We start from the raw sequence: 21,793 nt of genomic DNA on the forward strand, positions 1-21,793 counted from the left end.
CTCCAGTCCCTGGCAACGGCATCCTAAGTAGCATGGAATTGCCTTCTTTGCACGGGAACAGTTTTTTTTGGCAGCCTTTGATACAGCTGCATGATATTGCCTTGTTCATTGACACAGGCCAGGCTGGCTCGATAGATGCAAGGGGGACTGCATTGCTAGCACTGAGAGACAGCTCTTCTCAGGTGCAGGTCAAAGGCATTCTCTGTCGGGGGCAGCAGCTTTAAGAGGGTTGATCTATTATTGAGGAACTTGTACACTCTAAGCTTACTCAGGTCAAAATCCTCCTGGTGGTCCTCTTTGGATGTATATACAGCAATTGTGAGGTCTCGTGCCGGATTTATGGACGTCATCTGAGAGGGAATCATAAGAGTTTTCACCAAACTCCTCAAGTGCAGAGATCCAGACGCATGATGGCCTTGAACCATGCCTTCTTCCCAGTGAAGAAGGGATAGCTGGTGGTACAGTATCTCTGCCACTTAAACTATGGATAAAGGGCAGGGCACGACACTGTGCGAGCCCCAGTGCTGATACCATTTGATGGAGAGGAAGGTATGAATTTTGCTCTGTTCTCACCCACAGCTCTGGAAGGCATCTGAGATGGGTTGCTGCATAGTAAAGGCACATGATGATGTTGTCTGTGTCATTGGCATGGATGAGAACTCTGTCAACTTTGTCATTCTGGACGCTGTACAGGGTGTGGAGTATTATTCTTGTATCAGCCTCCTGTTGTGTGGATTCTAGTGCAGGGACATCTTCAATAGACCCCTCATTGATCACCACACTCCTTGTCTCTTCTTTAACCCCCCCACCCAGGTAAAGATGTGTTGGACCAAGGGCCGCCTTAAGTTTCTCATTTTCACACCATTCGTCACAGAGGAAACTCAATAGGTTTGCCTTGTTAGCTGACACAGCAAAAAACTCCTGAGGATCTGGAGCTGTGTAATGCATACTGACTTCATATTCTTTGGCAGGTTTTGGTCAAGCATATCTGTGTTCTTGCTCAGCTGTCTTAAGACTAGGTCCACTGTACCGGTCAAAACAGAAGTGAATGATCTCTGTGCCAGCAGGCACATCATTCAACAGCAGACGTTGGTATCGTTCAGCGATTGTTCCAAATGATTCACCTTTCAGGAACGACCAATGGCGCATGGCATACATGGCATCAATAACTACTGCTGTTTTTATGTCTTCTGTAGGCAGGTCAGGGATGCATGCAACTTTGGTCTCCTCTTTCAGGACCTTAACAAGGCTTGCCTTGGTACCTGTTCTCATCCTGCCATCTTCCTGGAAGAGGGAAGGGGGGAAGTCACTGCACTCGTGGTTGCCTATAAAGACAAGGTTGAGTTCTCCACCACTGGCTATGATTTGGGTCATGCGCAGGAGGGCAGTAATTTCATTGCTCTTGCCAGGTGCTGAGGTTTTCCCCTTAGATATTTTAGATGATGTGTTTTGAGTGTAGAAAGTGTTAAGCTTCATTATGCTTGTCTTCTTCTGTTCACTGGACAGTGACTCACACAGTGCCTTCAGTGCCTCCCAGTTCTTTCACACTCATCAAGTCGTCCTTGACTGTGGAATCAGCACACTGTCCTGTAGATATGTTGATCATGGGTTAGTCTCCACTGCTGCCATGACCTTGACTACCATCTCTGTGTCCCGGATTACACGACTCTGACCAGACTCATGGTGTGGGTCTGCCATATTGACAACATATAAATTAAAGCTCAAACTGACCAAATGTGTTCATATTGCTTAAAAAGCAGACTTGTTGCCATAACAGTCAGCTGTCACTGTAAAAGTCATAGTAAAACTCATTTTCGCGTGGCGTCCATCTTGGAAATATGCAAATGAAAGGTCCAGACACACCCAATCATAAAGATAAGTATTCCATTGAGTTTCTCATGCTCTGAAACCATGAAATAGACACCAAGTTTTTATTTCTAGCCCATCTGGTTCAAAAGTTATTGCCAAAGCTACTTTCTGATAATATTGAGGCGGCCATATTGGATTTCCAGCAGCAAGGTGACCGGGTTGTCCATATAGGTTGTGATCCTACTGGGTCATAGATATTATTTCTGGTGGCCAACCTTTTATGGCAGGGCAAATGCAGCATACCCCCCTTTGCCCCCTGGGTATAAGTTTTTACTCTACTGGATGTCGGCCATCTTGAATTTCGGAGTCAAAACAAGGTCTTACAATTAAAATTGTGTCAGATTTGGAATCCTCATGGTTGACTTGTATGGAAAAGTGCCTTCATACATGATTCTAGGTCATTCAGATCAAAAGTTAATTTTTAGAGATGGCGCCGGGCGCCATTTTGAATTTGGCTGTCTAGCAAAAAATGCCAGGATTTTTGGGAGGGACCTGGGGGCTAAATCTTTTCTAAAGGGTCCATAGAGGTCAAATCAATCGTCAAACCTTACTTGCCAAAGGATGGTCACGGAACCTCCATTTTTGACTCTACTAACAACATGGATGCCCCGTTTGACACGTGGTCTGCACTGGTTGACACAGGGACATGTGCACGATGTTTACAAACAGTGCATCGCGCATTCTTAAGGATTTTAACGGGGTCTATGGCGACGTGAAAAAAACAAAAAACAACAATAAAACCTTGGCACTGGTGAGTACATTATGAGATACCTCTGGCGGTGGATGTGTTAATGGAATAAATTACAAACATTTAAAAAATAAAAGCATGTACATGCTATTTATTTTGTGACAAAGCATATATAGGGTTTTTATAAGTGGTTTAACACAGCATTTTATTGTATAGGTTGTAATGATACACATCCCCAGTGTATACCAGGTCAGACAGTGGGAGCCTGTTTGACCCATAACAGAGTGCAGCTGGTGTGTGTGTGTGTGTGTGTGTGTGTGTGTGTGTGTGTGTGTGTGTGTGTGTGTGTGTGTGTGTGTACTAATGGTGCCACCAGCAGGTTGAAGAGGAATCCCAGACCAGACCAAAGGTCTGTTATATTACTGTAGCTCCTACAGTAGATATATATATATATATATATATATATAATATATATATATATATATATATATATATATATATATATATATATATATAGTTATATTACTGTAGCTCTTACAGTAATATATATAATAATGTTATATTACTGTTTAGTTACTAGTTACTTTGTAGATTTTGATTATTATTACAAAACATACACTAACCACTTCAGCCCTATATACATTTCGGCCTCTGCTATTTTCAAATGATTTGTATACGTTTGTAAACTTGTGAAACGGGACATTGTGCACAATGAGTACTTTCTACTTTTGGTACATTTTGATAACAATACTTTTCCGGACATTTACTCGTAACAGAGTATTTCTACATTGCAGTATTGATACTTTTACTTAAGTAGAAAATGCTGACGGACCACAAAGCAATGATACACACTCTGACCACAGCAGTGAGGACTCTGGATAATAAGTTAGCCAGACAGTAACCCTCACTTGGTCTCTAGGTAAACATGACAGCTCAGACATATGAGGCCAAGACTGGCTTGCACTAAAAGCCTGATATATACTTGGTCGCGTATCATGTCTCACACCAAAAATAGCCGATAATAACAATGCAAGCTCACAACAGTGGGAGTTTGTAGATCTAAATGCTTTGCTCTTCTTTTTTTTGCTCTTTGCTGCAGGACTAGGGCTGTCACCATTACACATTTAAGTTGACCATTAATTGTCACTCAAATAATTGCAATTTAATTGTGTGTTTGGCATTGAACATTGTCTTTTAGGCTTCCTGATCAAAAACTGCACAGGTCAGATATGACAAATAACTTAAATATACAAATAATTGTTGACATATTCAATAATTTTATACATGTAAAAATAGCAGAAATAGCAGATCTACAAGCTTACAACGCATCACGAAGTTGTAAGCTTGTAGATTTGAAATTGTGTGAACATTTTTCAACATGGAAACGATTATGCAAAACTAATTGTGATTATCTCAAATAATTAGGATTAGACGATGACGTAATCATGGTGACAGGCCTGTGCAGGACCTGGTCGACACTCTGTATAAATGTTTAACACTTGGACCGTTGCACTGATATATAATGATATGTGAGAAATGCAGTGATAATTCAGAACATCATTTATTACAATATCATGATGTTTGGTATGTTAGTAAAGCTTGTGGAACACAAGATGATGATATGGACCATCAGGTCATAAAGACAACATGTTGTCTGAAGGCCAGAGAAGTGCAAACGCTACCAGCCCTGGTTCTGCAGAAAGAGCATATTAAACCAGGTTCTGTATAAAGAGCATACTAAACCTGGTTCTGTATAAAGAGCATATTAAACCAGGTTCTGTATGAAGAGCATACTAAACCAGGTTCTGTATAAAGAGCATATTAAACCTGGTTCTGTATAAAGAGCATATTAAACCAGGTTCTGTATAAAGAGCATACTAAACCAGGTTCTGTATAAAGAGCATATTAAACCAGGTTCTGTATAAAGAGCATATTAAACCAGGTTCTGTATAAAGAGCATACTAAACCTGGTTCTGTATAAAGAGCATATTAAACCAGGTTCTGTATAAAGAGCATACTAAACCTGGTTCTGTATAAAGAGCATACTAAACCAGGTTCTGTATAAAGAGCATACTAAACCTGGTTCTGTATAAAGAGCATATTAAACCAGGTTCTGTATAAAGAGCATATTAAACCAGGTTCTGTATAAAGAGCATATTAAACCAGGTTCTGTATAAAGAGCATATTAAACCAGGTTCTGCAGAAAGAGCATATTAAACCAGGTTCTGTATAAAGAGCATACTAAACCTGGTTCTGTATAAAGAGCATATTAAACCAGGTTCTGTATAAAGAGCATACTAAACCAGGTTCTGTATAAAGAGCATATTAAACCAGGTTCTGTATAAAGAGCATATTAAACCAGGTTCTGTATAAAGAGCATATTAAACCAGGTTCTGTATAAAGAGCATATTAAACCAGGTTCTGTATAAAGAGCATATTAAACCAGGTTCTGTATAAAGAGCATACTAAACCTGGTTCTGTATAAAGAGCATATTAAACCAGGTTCTGTATAAAGAGCATATTAAACCAGGTTCTGTATAAAGAGCATATTAAACCAGGTTCTGTATAAAGAGCATACTAAACCTGGTTCTGTATAAAGAGCATATTAAACCAGGTTCTGTATAAAGAGCATACTAAACCAGGTTCTGTATAAAGAGCATATTAAACCAGGTTCTGTATAAAGAGCATATTAAACCAGGTTCTGTATAAAGAGCATACTAAACCTGGTTCTGTATAAAGAGCATATTAAACCAGGTTCTGTATAAAGAGCATATTAAACCAGGTTCTGTATAAAGAGCATATTAAACCAGGTTCTGTATAAAGAGCATATTAAACCAGGTTCTGTATAAAGAGCATATTAAACCAGGTTCTGTATAAAGAGCATATTAAACCAGGTTCTGTATAAAGAGCATACTAAACCAGGTTCTGTATAAAGAGCATATTAAACCAGGTTCTGTATAAAGAGCATATTAAACCAGGTTCTGTATAAAGAGCATATTAAACCAGGTTCTGCAGAAAGAGCATATTAAACCAGGTTCTGTATAAAGAGCATATTAAACCAGGTTCTGCAGAAAGAGCATATTAAACCAGGTTCTGCAGAAAGAGCATACTAAACCAGGTTCTGCAGAAAGAGCATACTAATCTACACACACACTTCCTTCCTGGAGGGGGGGGACGGGGGGGAGACAAAAGAATAACTAAATAAAGAATGCCAGTGACCACAGAGCCTTTTCAGATTACAATGTCAGAGCTTTGTTCCTTAAAGCTTTTCTGAGGGCTTTTTAATAGGATTAGAGGGGAGGGTCCGAGGGGGGGCTGACCCCACTGAATAAAACAAAGAAGGGGAAGAAAAGGGAGGGTGTCTGAAAACCAACATTCTATATGGAGCGTTCAGCACCATGTGCCCTGGCATCCATCATCAGGCTGAAAGGCATTCCCCTGCACGCGTCCCTCACTATCTGTGACCAGGGCCACGGGGCCAGTCTGTGCACAGGGCCACGGGGCCAGTCTGTGCACAGGGCCACGGGGCCAGTCTGTGCACAGGGCCACGGGGCCAGTCTGTGCACAGGGCCACGGGGCCAGTCTGTGCACAGGGCCACGGGGCCAGTCTGTGCACAGGGCCACGGGGCCAGTCTGTGCACAGGGCCACGGGGCCAGTCTGTGCACAGGGCCAGTAGCACTGGATCACTTTCACAGAGGGAGGGGCTAATCTGGAAATCACTTCAGCCAAAGGCTTTTCACTGAAAGAAAGGGAGCCACATGGAGAGGGAGCACGGGCCCCTACAGGCCCCTACTGCCCATCTGCCCTGCTCCATAGAGTAGTGCACACACACACACACACACACACACACACACACACACACACACACACACACACACACACACACACACACACACACACACACACACACACACACACACACACACACACACACACACACACACACACACACACACACACAGTCCCCTGGGAGCTGTGGTAGAAGTGCAGAAAGGGGAAAAGACACCTGCTGCAAACCCACTGCTGGCTTTAACATGCATCAGGATTCCAGATTCAACCAGTTGTTCTACACCAATCTATCTCTAAAGACAACACAACTCTTAAATAAAACACTGTGTGTGTGAGACACTGTGTGTATGAGACACTGTGTGTATGAGACACTGTGTGTGTGAGACACTGTGTGTGTGAGACACTGTGTGTGTGAGACACTGTGTGTGTGAGACACTGTGTGTATGAGACACTGTGTGTGTATGAGACACTGTGTGTATCTATGAGACACTGTGTGTATGAGACACTGTGTGTGTGAGACACTGTGTGTATGAGACACTGTGTGTATGAGACACTGTGTGTGTATGAGACACTGTGTGTATCTATGAGACACTGTGTGTATGAGACACTGTGTGTGTGAGACACTGTGTGTATGAGACACTGTGTGTATGAGACACTGTGTGTATGAGACACTGTGTGTGTATGAGACACTGTGTGTATCTATGAGACACTGTGTGTATGAGACACTGTGTGTGTGAGACACTGTGTGTGTATGTGTGTATGAGACACTGTGTGTGTGAGACACTGTGTGTATGAGACACTGTGTGTGTGAGACACTGTGTGTGTGTGTGTGAGACACTGTGTGTGTATGAGACACTGTGTGTGTATGTGTGTATGAGACACTGTGTGTGTGAGACACTGTGTGTGTGAGACACTGTGTGTGTGTGTGTGTGTGAGACACTGTGTGTGTATGAGACACTGTGTGTATGAGACACTGTGTGTATGAGACACTGTGTGTGTGAGACACTGTGTGTGTGAGACACTGTGTGTGTGAGACACTGTGTGTATGAGACACTGTGTGTGTATGAGACACTGTGTGTGTATGAGACACTGTGTGTATCTATGAGACACTGTGTGTATGAGACACTGTGTGTGTGAGACACTGTGTGTATGAGACACTGTGTGTGTATGTGTGTATGAGACACTGTGTGTGTGAGACACTGTGTGTATGAGACACTGTGTGTGTGAGACACTGTGTGTGTGTGTGTGTGTGTGAGACACTGTGTGTGTATGAGACACTGTGTGTGTGAGACACTGTGTGTGTGAGACACTGTGTGTGTGTGTGTGTGAGACACTGTGTGTGTATGAGACACTGTGTGTGTATGTGTGTATGAGACACTGTGTGTGTGAGACACTGTGTGTATGAGACACTGTGTGTGTGAGACACTGTGTGTGTGAGACACTGTGTGTGTGAGACACTGTGTGTGTGAGACACTGTGTGTGTATGAGACACTGTGTGTATGAGACACTGTGTGTGTATGAGACACTGTGTGTGTGAGACACTGTGTGTGTATGAGACACTGTGTGTATGAGACACTGTGTGTATGAGACACTGTGTGTATGAGACACTGTGTGTATGAGACACTGTGTGTGTATGAGACACTGTGTGTATGAGACACTGTGTGTATGAGACACTGTGTGTGTATGTGTGTGTGAGACACTGTGTGTATGAGACACTGTGTGTGTGAGACAGTGTGTGTATGAGACACTGTGTGTGTATGTGTGTATGAGACACTGTGTGTATGAGACACTGTGTGTGTATGTGTGTATGAGACACTGTGTGTATGAGACACTGTGTGTATGAGACACTGTGTGTATGAGACACTGTGTGTGTATGTGTGTATGAGACACTGTGTGTATGAGACACTGTGTGTATGAGACACTGTGTGTGTATGAGACACTGTGTGTGTATGAGACACTGTGTGTATGAGACACTGTGTGTGTATGAGACACTGTGTGTATGAGACACTGTGTGTGTATGAGACACTGTGTGTATGAGACACTGTGTGTATGAGACACTGTGTGTATGAGACACTGTGTGTGTATGAGACACTGTGTGTGTATGAGACACTGTGTGTGTGAGACACTGTGTGTATGAGACACTGTGTGTGTGTGAGACACTGTGTGTATGAGACACTGTGTGTATGAGACACTGTGTGTGTATGAGACACTGTGTGTATGAGACACTGTGTGTGTGTGAGACACTGTGTGTATGAGACACTGTGTGTATGAGACACTGTGTGTATGAGACACTGTGTGTATGAGACACTGTGTGTGTATGAGACACTGTGTGTGTATGAGACACTGTGTGTGTGTGAGACACTGTGTGTATGAGACACTGTGTGTGTGAGACACTGTGTGTATGAGACACTGTGTGTGTGTGAGACACTGTGTGTATGAGACACTGTGTGTGTGTGAGACACTGTGTGTATGAGACACTGTGTGTGTGTGAGACACTGTGTGTATGAGACACTGTGTGTATGAGACACTGTGTGTATGAGACACTGTGTGTATGAGACACTGTGTGTATGAGACACTGTGTGTATGAGACACTGTGTGTGTATGAGACACTGTGTGTGTATGAGACACTGTGTGTGTGAGACACTGTGTGTATGAGACACTGTGTGTGTGAGACACTGTGTGTATGAGACACTGTGTGTATGAGACACTGTGTGTATGAGACACTGTGTATGAGACACTGTGTGTGTGAGACACTGTGTGTGTATGTGTGTGTGAGACACTGTGTGTATGAGACACTGTGTGTGTGAGACACTGTGTGTGTATGTGTGTGTGAGACACTGTGTGTATGAGACACTGTGTAGGGGCGTGTTATGTGGTCTCAGGGTGAAACAGGATACTACAGTGATGATCCTGTCGTTAGTCAGGCACAGTAAATCCTGATTTATATTTGGCTGAAAATAGCCGATCTACAAGCTCACAACGCGTCGCATTGCGGCGCGTTGTGAGCTTGTAGATCTGCTATCTTCATTCAGTGCGCAACTACGTGCAAACCAGGCTTAAGCAATCTTGTGCGAAACAAGAGGAGCATTTATCTCAGTGCGGTTAGGACGGACTCCTCCTGTCACTGTGCTTTCTGCATACAACAAGAATGCACAGTCAGCCCAACACTGCAGAAAGCAAACAGATAAACGCATGGCAATTGTTTCCCTATAATGCAACCCAGCCATTTATAAACAACACTGTCAGACCATGCACACGCACACACACACACACACACACACACACACACACCCCGACCCTTGGCCGAGGTATTGAATTCTCACATGTCTGTGCCTAAGCAATGCCAGCCAGGGTGTGCGTGTTGTGTTAGAAGGATGTAAATAGTGCATGCATACGGGGGGGGGACACAACAAGGTGCTGCCCTGGTCAGAATGAGGTGATTAAATAACTCAGGAATGACGGCGGAACCGATGACGCCATCACTGCGTGCTGTTTTGTTTGGTTGCTATGATACACTTCCAAGTACGCCGGGGCTGTGAGTGAGGAGTTCATGCTGCAAAGGCTACAGAAATCTCTCTCTTCAGGGATCTCTCCTTTTTTCTTAAAATATACTGCAGGCGGCAGCAGCAGCACGGAGAAAGGCAGCGCTTGACCCCCCCCCCCCCCCCCGTGTTAAAAAGCGTGGCTTGTGCTGCTGTGATCTCAAAGCTGTGCCTGCCCGGCCGCCACTAGTGAATTATCACTGCAGATGGTGTCTGGCTTGCTCTCAATGGCTCATCTGATGGCTCATTGAGGTTGTAATAAAGGCCAATGGAATGCTACAGCCCCCAGGCTGACACACAGAGTGCATAATAAACAGCACAGAAATCCAGTCTCTTCTGTACAACGATGGAGGCACTGAAACTCAGGACTACCAGAGTCAGAGGGGCCTGACCTTTGACACCCAATCATCCCTACCATTGTACAAGGCGGGGGCTCTCTTTTGTAGGACGGCGACACGTGGCTGGTGAGGCCCAGCGCTGAATAGCACACAGCTGGTCAGTGAGCACACTTGCTCACAATGCCCGAACATAAGGGTTTTTTCCTCTTTTTTTTGTATATTAAAGCAGTAAAAATGGTCTTGACTTTTAGAGGCTTCTTGCTAATCAAATCATTCTGCTACGACAGTGAGGAGGGGATTCTCTTGTATTTTGATTACAGCCTTTTACAAGAAGCATGCATATGTCTCCAATTTCCCAGAGCAATTAGCCCGGTGACGCATTGAGAAATGCAATCCTTATTACAGCTGCAGAATGCACACAATTCTCCACATGCAAAACGTGTGTTGCATGAGACGGCGCTGCAAAGATAATGTCCTGCATGGTTTCTGTGTAAACCTGAGCAGTCTGCGTCTCTCTGACCTACCATAGACCTACCATAGACCTACCATAGGCCTACCATAGACCTACCATAGACCTACCATAGACCTACCATAGACCTACCATAGACCTACCATAGACCTACCATAGACCTACCAATAAGGCCTACCATAGACCTACCATAGACCTACCATAGGCCTACCATAGGCCTACCATAGACCTACCATAGGCCTACCATAGGCCTACCATAGACCTACCATAGACCTACCATAGACCTACCATAGACCTACCATAGACCTACCATAGACCTACCATAGGCCTACCATAGACCTACCATAGACCTACCATAGACCTACCATAGGCCTACCATAGACCTACCATAGACCTACCATAGACCTACCATAGGCCTACCATAGGCCTACCATAGACCTACCATAGACCTACCATAGACCTACCATAGACCTACCATAGACCTACCAATAAGGCCTACCATAGACCTACCATAGACCTACCATAGACCTACCAATAAGGCCTACCATAGGCCTACCATAGACCTACCATAGACCTACCATAGACCTACCATAGACCTACCATAGACCTACCATAGGCCTACCATAGACCTACCATAGACCTACCATAGACCTACCATAGGCCTACCATAGACCTACCATAGACCTACCATAGACCTACCATAGGCCTACCATAGACCTACCATAGACCTACCAATAAGGCCTACCATAGACCTACCATAGACCTACCATAGACCTACCATAGACCTACCATAGGCCTACCATAGACCTACCATAGACCTACCCAGAAGGCCTCTGGAGAACAAGCAGTGCTAAAGGCAGCCAGCCCGGTTTTCTGCCACAGGCTGAGTGAGTGAAGGGGAAAACAAACGCAGGGAACAGGACAAACTTGACCCCACCCTATTCAAGGAACAGTGACAACAACGCCAAGAGTTGGACCTCCCAGCCACTCCTGCATGGGCACGTGTGAGGCATAAAGAAATGCTACCGAACAAGACTAGCTTTTATTTCTGAAGAGAAGACCCTATTCCATTCTACATGAAGAGAAGACCCTATTCCATTCTACATGAAGAGAAGACCCTATTCCATTCTACATGTAGAGAAGACCCTATTCCATTCTACATGAAGAGAAGACCCTATTCTATTCTATATGAAGAGAAGACCCTATTCCATTCTACATGAAGAGAAGACCCTATTCCATTCTACATGCAAACACACTATATTCAGAAAATGCAGTAAATGACCACATCCATTTTCAACCCATTTAAAAGGATTAGATCTTGTAAATGCATAAAATTAACAGGAATCCACCTCGGTCTAAATAGTAAATGTGCTTTTAGGTCTAAATAGTAAATGTGCTTTTAGGTCTAAATAGTAAATGTGCTTTTAGGTCTAAATAGTAAATGTGCTTTTAGGTCTAAATAGTAAATGTGCTTTTAGGTCTAAATAGTAAATGTTCTTTCGGGAACATAATCTGTTGACAAGCACAAGGTCCCTGCAAGTGCAAACCCACATGAACCCAGATGAACCCACATGAACTAAATGAAGACGTGCATGCATGCAGACAATGTTGCTGCAGTGCAACGTGAACATAATGACGGCCTTCCCTTCAGCTTATATCACTTCTACCCTAAATACAATGTGTGTGCATCGACTCCAGTCAGTGTCTGCTCCTCCAGCACAGAGTCACAGTCAGTCAGGGTTGGGTAGTAACTGACTACATGCAATCAGGATTACATAATCGGGTTATGAAAAAAAATAACAACCTGTGAACACATTCATTTAACCCATTAAGACCGGGAACGCATCTGTGTCATTTTTTAGATTTGAGCTAAAAAAGAAAAGCGTTATTTTACACTTTGGCTATTCAAAAATAGCAGATCTACAAGCTCGTAGTGCGGCACGAGTGCCGCACTATGAGCTTGTAGCTCTGCTATTTTTTTTAAAACTGTGTGCAAATCTGTGAATATATATATTCTTTTAAAGTGAACATTTTTAACTCAAATCTTTGCTTCTGGGGGGTCCCTGGAACCAAATATTTTAGATGGGGAGTTCACGGCCAAATACATTTAATTTTGTCCTTGACAATTATTAGTTACATGGTCATGGAAGCTTTGGTTAGGAGAATGTGACAATGATAAAGCCCCCACCCTCCTGAAACCCCCCAGCAGGACGGTCTGGGTCCCCTGTGAACCCTCTCCACCTGGGCCGAGGTGAAACACAAAGGTGACGGGGGGCTTCAATGGGGGGGGGGGTTGAATATGAGTGGATAGGCGGTGTTAGGTCAGTGATTGTGATGGGAGATAAGGGAGGGGCTTAAGTCCTACATATAGACCACATTTACAAGTAAATTGTTACGTCTCTCTGACCCACCAAGCCTGTGAGAATTACCACATGAAGCCTACTAGCATCCCCAACATTTAGGAAACATAACAGATCTACAAGCTCACAACAATGCCAGAATCTGCTTTTCAGTTTCATGTGCAGCTCTGCACATCACATCCACACTAATGAATCAGCAGAAAACAACAACACAGGCATTTAAACAACGTGGGTTATTAATCTGCAGTCAAAATGCACCTTATGTGGACATTGGCCCTATTTACTCATACGTTTATGTTCTTTATAAATATATAAATAACACTATTTACTCATACGTTTATGTTCTTTATAAATATATAAATAACACTATTTACTCATACGTTTATGTTCTTTATAAATATATAAATAACACTATTTACTCATACGTTTATGTTCTTTATAAATATATAAATAACACTATTTACTCATACGTTTATGTTCTTTATAAATATATAAATAACACTATTTACTCATACGTTTATGTTCTTTATAAATATATAAATAACACTATTTACTCATACGTTTATGTTCTTTATAAGTAACACTATTTACTCATACGTTTATGTTCTTTATAAGTAACACTATTTACTCATACGTTTATGTTCTTTATAAATATATAAATAACACTATTTATTCATACGTTTATGTTCTTTATAAATATATAAATAACACTATTTACTCATACGTTTATGTTCTTTATAAATATATAAATAACACTATTTACTCATACGTTTATGTTCTTTATAAATATATAAATAACACTATTTACTCATACGTTTATGTTCTTTATAAATATATAAATAACACTATTTACTCATACGTTTATGTTCTTTATAAATATATAAATAACACTATTTACTCATACGTTTATGTTCTATATAAATAACACTATTTACTCATACGTTTATGTTCTTTATAAATATATAAATAACACTATTTACTCATACGTTTATGTTCTTTATAAATAACACTATTTACTCATACGTTTATGTTCTTTATAAATATATAAATAACACTATTTACTCATACGTTTATGTTCTTTATAAATATATAAATAACACTATTTACTCATACGTTTATGTTCTTTATAAATAACACTGGCAGAGGGAAGGCTAAAGTGAAAGTGCTCGAGTATGAGGCTTGGATTCTTTTTCCCCTAAAGCGGGCGGGTGGGCAGTGATAGGACACAGTGAGGATCCATCCGTAGTCCTCGGCCTGTGCTGCTGCTGCTGGCGAATGGGGGCATTAATGAGTTCTAGCCATGGGCGCCGGCGAGGCTTGAGGCAGCTCTCCACTACACACACCACATCCTGAAATCCCTGGAATGCTTGTGGGAGAGGAGAACGCCACTGGGCCAAAATGTCTTAAGACTTGAGTTCAAGAGTAAGACACTATTGACAAAGGGCCTCTGTCCCGGCAATGCCTGCAATGGCCCTCATTTATCAGGCAACGCGCCCCAATCTGATCTTAAAACGGCACCAGCGTTCAGTTCCCCTGCAGAAAAAGCACTACATGTCACTTTGACCTATGGTTAACCTCATGTGTCTCAGAAAGCTGTTCAGTTTGTTGTAGAAACTGAATGACAAATAAGTCTACGTTTTGCATGAATGATCATATAATCATTCACAGCTCACTCATCGGGTTTTGGACAAATGCAATACAGAACCAACAAGTTAAAATAGGTTGATGTCATGTTTAGTTTCCTCCACAGTCCAATCGAACATTTTTCTGTGGACAATGGGCCATCATAAATCCTATTTCTAGTTATATATATATAAATGAAGAATAACACTGCACAACCCAACTTCAACCTGTTTGAAATCTACATATTGGATTTATTTTCTGGATTAAGATATTGATCAACGGATGGGCGATCAGGTCATGATCTTAATTCATGATTCTGAAGTGGCGTCAACAAAGGCATGAGCGAGTAATGTTGCACTTTAACTAGGCCACAAGGTTGGACTGAACAATGACACTCACATGCACAATCATGTGCGTTTGTTTATGTCACTAAATAAGGACAGATAGAGGTAAGGCCGCGCAATCGGATAACAACTGGTTGACATTTACACACGTACTGGAACATTCAACCACAATCCCAGAGATATTCCAGTGAAATCACATGAAATCACAAAGCTGCTGTATGGAGGCCCACGGCGCTGGTCAGACATGATTTACTAGCGTTTGGAAAGCAGCAGCAGCAGCATGGAACTAACTGACGGGAAGAGTCACAACCAAAGACATAACACCAGATTCCTGAGAGTCCGTCTCCATGAGTCAGTCAGGGGCAAACAGGGGAACGCATACCAACACACATGCATTGTTTTTGATGTGCCCCCCCCCCCCCCCCCATTTAGACCAGGAAAGAGTCTCTTTCATTTTAGATTTTAACCACTTTAGCCATTGTTTTATACTTTAGCTATTCAAAAATAGCAGATCTACAAGCTCATAGTGCAGCACGCTATGAGGTTGCAGATATGCTATTTTTGAAAGATCTAGATTTTTTTGCAAATCTTTGTGTATGTATATTTTCTAACTCAAATCTTTGCTTCTGGGGGTCCCTGGAACTAAATGTTTTGTGATGGGGGTCTGCAGCCAAATACATATCATTTTGGGGGTCCTTGACATGAAAACGTTTGAGAATCACTGATACAGCAACGTACAGTTTTTCAGAAAACTGGTAAGGATTTAGCAGACATTTTGTAGACTAGGGCAGGTCTTAATGAGTACATACTCAGATGTCTCTGTGCAGTACAGAGTACTTAATGAGTACATACTCAGATGACTCTGTGCAGTACAGAGTACTTAATGAGTACATACTCAGATGTCTCTGTGCAGTACAGAGTACTTAATGAGTACATATTCAGATGACTCTGTGCAGTACAGAGTACTTAATGAGTACATACTCAGATGTCTCTGTGCAGTACAGAGTACATACTCAGATGTATCTGTGCAGTACAGAGTACTTAATGAGTACATACTCAGATGTATCTGTGCAGTACAGAGTACTTAATGAGTACATACTCAGATGTCTCTGTGCAGTACAGAGTACTTAATGAGTACATACTCAGATGTCTCTGTGCAGTACAGAGTACTTAATGAGTACATACTCAGATGTCTCTGTGCAGTACAGAGTACTTAATGAGTACATACTCAATGTCCCTGTGCAGTACAGAGTACTTAATGAGTACATACTCAATGTCCCTGTGCAGTACAGAGTACTTAATGAGTACATACTCAGATGTCCCTGTGCAGTACAGAGTACTTAATGAGTACATACTCAGATGTCCCTGTGCAGTACAGAGTACTTAATGAGTACATACTCAGATGCCTCTGTGCAGTACAGAGTACATACTCAGATGTTTCTGTGCAGTACAGAGTACTTAATGAGTACATACTCAGTACAGAGTACAGATACTGATGGAAGATCACCTTCAATGATATGATCTCAACTCACAGACAAACAACAACACAAATGCATGTCTCTGTTTGGCAATGCATTTCCCTGCACACACTTCTACATCTGTAGACAAGGCTTATGAGCAGTGCAACTTCAAGTTCTTGCACGCGCACGCGCGCACACACACACACACACACACACACACACACACACACACACACACACACACACACACACACACACACACACACACACACACACACACACACACACACAGCACTGTCAGCACATCATCCATGCCCAACGTAGCAGCAGCTTGTTCTGCAGCATACAGCAGAGTAGAATCACCATTTATTTAGAAGAAACAATCCATCCATTATTTAAAAATAAAATAAAAGCGAAATCCTAAAAAAAACGGGGTATATATATTCAAAATATTGACTTCTTTTTTAAATAGCAGAGTGTGAGCTTGTAGATCGATAGCCAATGCATATATGTTTAGAAGGCCCACAGACAGACAGACAGACAGACAGACAGGCTTCACAACAACAACAAGGGAAGCATCATCTCTACATTTAGCTTCCTAACAGCAGAGAACAGAACACTGCAAACAGCACAAACAGCGCTAAGCTAAAACAGCTAGCCAACTTTATGCCTCATCGTATAATTAATAATAATAAAAAGCAACGGTGCAGCATCAAGCATTTAAAACACAACCACATCAATAAGACATATTAATAATAATAACACATGATGCACAGAGACTCTGAACAATAAACATAAAGAGAAGAGAGTCATTTAGTTAAGCTAGCCCTGCTGTTCTCTTTACATGTTGCACTGAAACACTTTAGTTATTATGATATTTAACACAGTTATTATCTTTATTTACCTTTCCATTCAAAGAGCATTGCGCCTCCGGCATCCAGCGACGGGCGGAGACGTTAAAATAACACGAATTAAAGAGTTTAAATTGAGTTGTAAAAGTTTGCAACTTCCAACGCTTTAAACTGACCTGCAGACAGACAGGAGTTCTGCTGCACGTAGAGGGACCGCCTCTTTCACAGGCGTTTCGACCAGGTGTGGGCGTGGCTTTGTCAGGTTAGAGTTTAGGGATATAACCACGCCCACCCAACGGGCCAAGCACCAAAGAAAGAGGGAGTCCTGCGCGTAGAGCGGCGCAGACAGAGCGCTATCTGGCAGGAAGTCTGAGGCTCAGTGTTGCCAGGTTCTGTGCGAAAGAAATATAAGCCCTATGCCCGTTCCCACATGAGCACTTTAAAACGCATTTTATATGCATTGGCTGTTTGAAAATAGCCAATCTACAAGCTCACAGTGCTCTGCTATTTTAAAAATAAATAAACACAAATCTCGTAAGAGGCTCTCTGACACAATATTTTTTCCAGATGGGGTTCTGCGCTATGGACAAATACATATTATATGAGGATCCTTAATTATTGCTTAAACAATGATTAAAACATAAGTAAATAAGAACCAAATAAGCAACTACATTTTAGAAACAAGCCCAAAAAACCGCAACCAATCAATACAATATTTACAAGACACTTTACAGAAAACAAAGCCCAAAGTCACTACAATAAGCGGACATGGCAACCCTGCAGGGTAGGCGCTCGAGGCTCACTATCTGGCAGCGCGAGAGGTCCCGGATAATGTAGTTTTTTTGTTTCTTTTTTTTTTTACCTGCTAGGTTCGTTCCGATCCGGAGGGGGGTCCTCCATGGCCGGGCAGGGGGGGGCAGGGGCTCAGTGCATGGAAGAAAGCATGTCCGGCCGGCCTCAGGTCCACGGTGCACCATCAGATGTTTGCAACAGTGCAGAAAAACGGCTCTTTTTGGCTTTTTCTGTGAAGCACTTTATGATCTACAGTCACAGCGTCTCTCTGACCGCCTGGCCGCCATCTTTCTTTCTCTGAGCCAACGCTCTGCGAGGGGAGTGTCTGAGAGGGTTGCCAGGTTTTGCGAGAGAAATAAGCACTGGTGGAAAAACGTACTTGCAAATAAGTGAAAGTATCAATACTGCAATATATATAGAAACACAAAAGTATTGGCATCAAAATATACTTAAAGTACCAAAAGTAAAATGTTTGAAAATAGCAGATCTACAAGCTCACAACGCGTCGCATCCCTTGTAGATCGGCTATTTTCAAATAGCCCATGTATAAAACAGGGCTAAAGACAAGTGGTTAATGTATGTTTTATAATATAATACTTTAAATCGGCAAAGTAAGTAGTAACTAAAGTTTTCAAATAATAGTAGTGGAGTAAAAGTACAATATTTGCCTCTGAGATGCAGTGGAGTAGAAGTAAAAGTCGAACGGAACACAACCACCCTAAAGACTAATCATTGTGTATATTCCTGCACTAGACCTGCACCCAGTGATCTTGGTACATAGAAATTGATCTATTGAAGATTCTGACTTTCAAATGTACACTTTTTGTTTTGATTGTATTGCTGTATTGTTGTATTGTGCTTTTTGCTTTGGCAATGTAAACGTATGTTTTCTCATGCCAATAAAGCCCTTTGAATTGAATTGAATTGAAAAGTACTGAAAAAACATCTTGAACACATTTTGAAAAATGTTGAATATTTTTAAAACATTTTAACAACGCAAATCTTGTGGGGTCCCATGGGCCCCCCTGGCCTCGCCATAAAATATTTTCAGATGGGGGTCCTTGACACAAACATATTTGAGAACCACTGGTTTAAACAACTTTATGAAATAAGCAACTACACTTTAGAAACAAGCCCCAAAAAAATGCAACCAACCAATATTTACAACTAAGCAACTTTACAGAAAAACAATCCTTAAGTCGCTTATAATAAGCGGACATGGCAACCCTAATGTCTCTGAGTTGCATTGCTACGGCAACACCACCAGGGCCAGTTCAGCAGCGCTAACTCTATAACTCTCAGAGCAACACTAGACATGTAAAGGGTTCATAATATGCAGACAATAAGACAACACTAGACATGTAAAGGGTTCATATGCAGACAATAAGACAACACTAGACATGTAAAGGGTTCATATGCAGACAATAAGACAATATGATGAACTATTTGAAGCTTAACACTATAGAATGTAAGCTTATAATTGATCTTTATGGGGTTCTCTCTCTCGTGATTGGATGAAATTGGTATCCCGACCTGAACATTTATTTTAGGTTTTAATATACAAGAGACACAAGAAGACCCCGGCCACTGAACAAACCCTAAGATTACCACTGCTTTAACCTTTTAACAGAAACTTTGTTTTATTTTTAATTTATAACCCTTATACACGTAATACCACAATGTAGAAATACTCTGTCTTGAGTAACATCTTCATCAGCCTCCTCCTCCTCCACCAGAGAGCTCATCTTCATCCTCCTCCACCAGAGAGCTCATCTTCATCCTCCTCCTCCAGAGAGCTCATCTTCATCCTCCTCCACCAGAGAGCTCATCTTCATCCTCCTCCTCCAGAGAGCTCATCTTCATCCTCCTCCACCAGAGAGCTCATCTTCTTCATCCTCCTCCTCCAGAGAGCTCATCTTCATCCTCCTCCACCAGAGAGCTCATCTTCTTCATCCTCCTCCTCCAGAGAGCTCATCTTCATCCTCCTCCACCAGAGAGCTCATCTTCATCTTCATCAGCCTCCACCAGAGAGCTCATCTTCATCCTCCTCCACCAGAGAGCTCATCTTCTTCATCCTCCTCCTCCAGAGAGCTCATCTTCATCCTCCTCCACCAGAGAGCTCATCTTCTTCATCCTCCTCCTCCAGAGAGCTCATCTTCATCCTCCTCCACCAGAGAGCTCATCTTCATCTTCATCAGCCTCCACCAGAGAGCTCATCTTCATCAGCCTCCACCAGAGAGCTCATCTTCATCCTCCAGAGAGCTCATCTTCATCTTCATCAGCCTCCACCAGAGAGCTCATCTTCATCCTCCTCCACCAGAGAGCTCAGTTTGTAGATCTGCTATTTTTGGCTAAAGTTCACCTCAGAAAAGGGATGCTAGGGTTCAAGTGGTTAAGGTATAAAAAAAATCATATCACACAAAGATTTGGCGGACCCCCTGTAGTAACCCTGAGGACCCCCAAGGGGTCCCGGACCCCCTGTTGAAGACCCCTGTCTTATACTATAGCCTACTATATATACTAACAAGCTAAACTCCTTTTTGCATAAACTCCTCCAAGGAACAGGCCATGTGATAGTTGGCAGTGCTTCATTGAAGAAAAGGTGACATTAAAAACAAACAATTAGACAAATAATCATACATTGATGATGATAATGAAGTGCACATTAGCATTCACACTGACTTGCATTTCAACAGTAAAGTCACATCAGACAATGAGCATGATCTGTCACTTTTACACACAGTAATAAAAGTTATCCTTGCCTGGGCTTACCTCTGTGCTGGAGGCTGACGGCAGGGGAACAGGTTCTCCTGAGAGAGATGAGTGAATGACATGGTCCAAGGAGTCAAAAGGCAAAATGTCACGTGACTATCAAGTATTTTGGTCTCATGTTGTTGCAGCGACACCTGCTGGCTGAAAAAAGTCAATGCAGGGCTTTATAAACACTGACAACATAATTATTCATAGCATATTTTTATTGTGTGTATATACATTATGTAGATAAATTACTGATAGCATTCTTTCTATGTTGGTGGGGAAATGTAAGGTTTGTGCGTGATGAATCTAAAACTTGCCTTACATTTATAGGGAAACAATAATTGACAATATGAATTATGAATTCCATTTAAACTTACTTACAATATCACTGGTGTTCACCGTTCACTTAGGCTACGGGGTTGGGAAAGGCCACTAAAACTTAAAATGCAATCAAAAATCTAATTCAAGTTGCACAAAGACGTCAGACGTCTCTATCCACTGGGCACACGTTACAACAACGGCCAAACGCCGTGCATACGACGTCCATACGACGTCCCAGTCAGACGTGTGTCGACGTCGTTTCAAAGTATTTTTTGCAAAACAGCTGCTGGCTGGCTGACTGAGGTCTGACTCGGACTTCGTATGGACGTCGTATGCATGGCGTATGGGCGTAACGTTGTATGGACGTCTTTTTTGCAACTAGTGAGGTCCGACTGTGACGTCGTATGGACGTCGTATGCACGGCGTATGGGCGTTGTATCGTGTGTGCCCAGGCTAGTTGCTTCTTTGGGCTTCTTTTCAAAGACCTGGTTGCTTATTTCTCTCCCAGAATCTGCAACACTGGTTAGCACCGTATTGCATGTTTACACAGAGACGCGTGTTTTCAAAGATTTCCACTCTGGAATGGAGT

General features: G+C 42.2%; 1 protein-coding gene across 3 annotated transcripts in view; it reads right to left on the minus strand.

Moving 5' to 3' along the window:
• The window catches only part of map3k4 (mitogen-activated protein kinase kinase kinase 4), a 51,829-nt gene extending 33,444 nt beyond the window's left edge, over nt 1-18,385 (minus strand). For 2 of the 3 annotated variants that reach the window (XM_084075700.1, XM_084075698.1), the window contains exon 1: nt 18,197-18,385. In XM_084075700.1, coding sequence (XP_083931826.1) covers nt 18,197-18,234 — 38 coding nt within the window. In that variant the 5' untranslated portion in view covers nt 18,235-18,385. Of the gene's footprint in view, nt 1-17,387; nt 17,511-18,196 lie in introns of those variants that run through there. The other variant, XM_084075699.1, reaches the window with a different exon arrangement.
• Between the last annotated feature and the right edge of the window lie 3,408 nt (nt 18,386-21,793).

Source organism: Gymnoscopelus microlampas, assembly GCF_963454915.1.
Source record: "Gymnoscopelus microlampas genome assembly, chromosome: 13".
Classification (NCBI taxonomy): domain Eukaryota; kingdom Metazoa; phylum Chordata; class Actinopteri; order Myctophiformes; family Myctophidae; genus Gymnoscopelus; species Gymnoscopelus microlampas.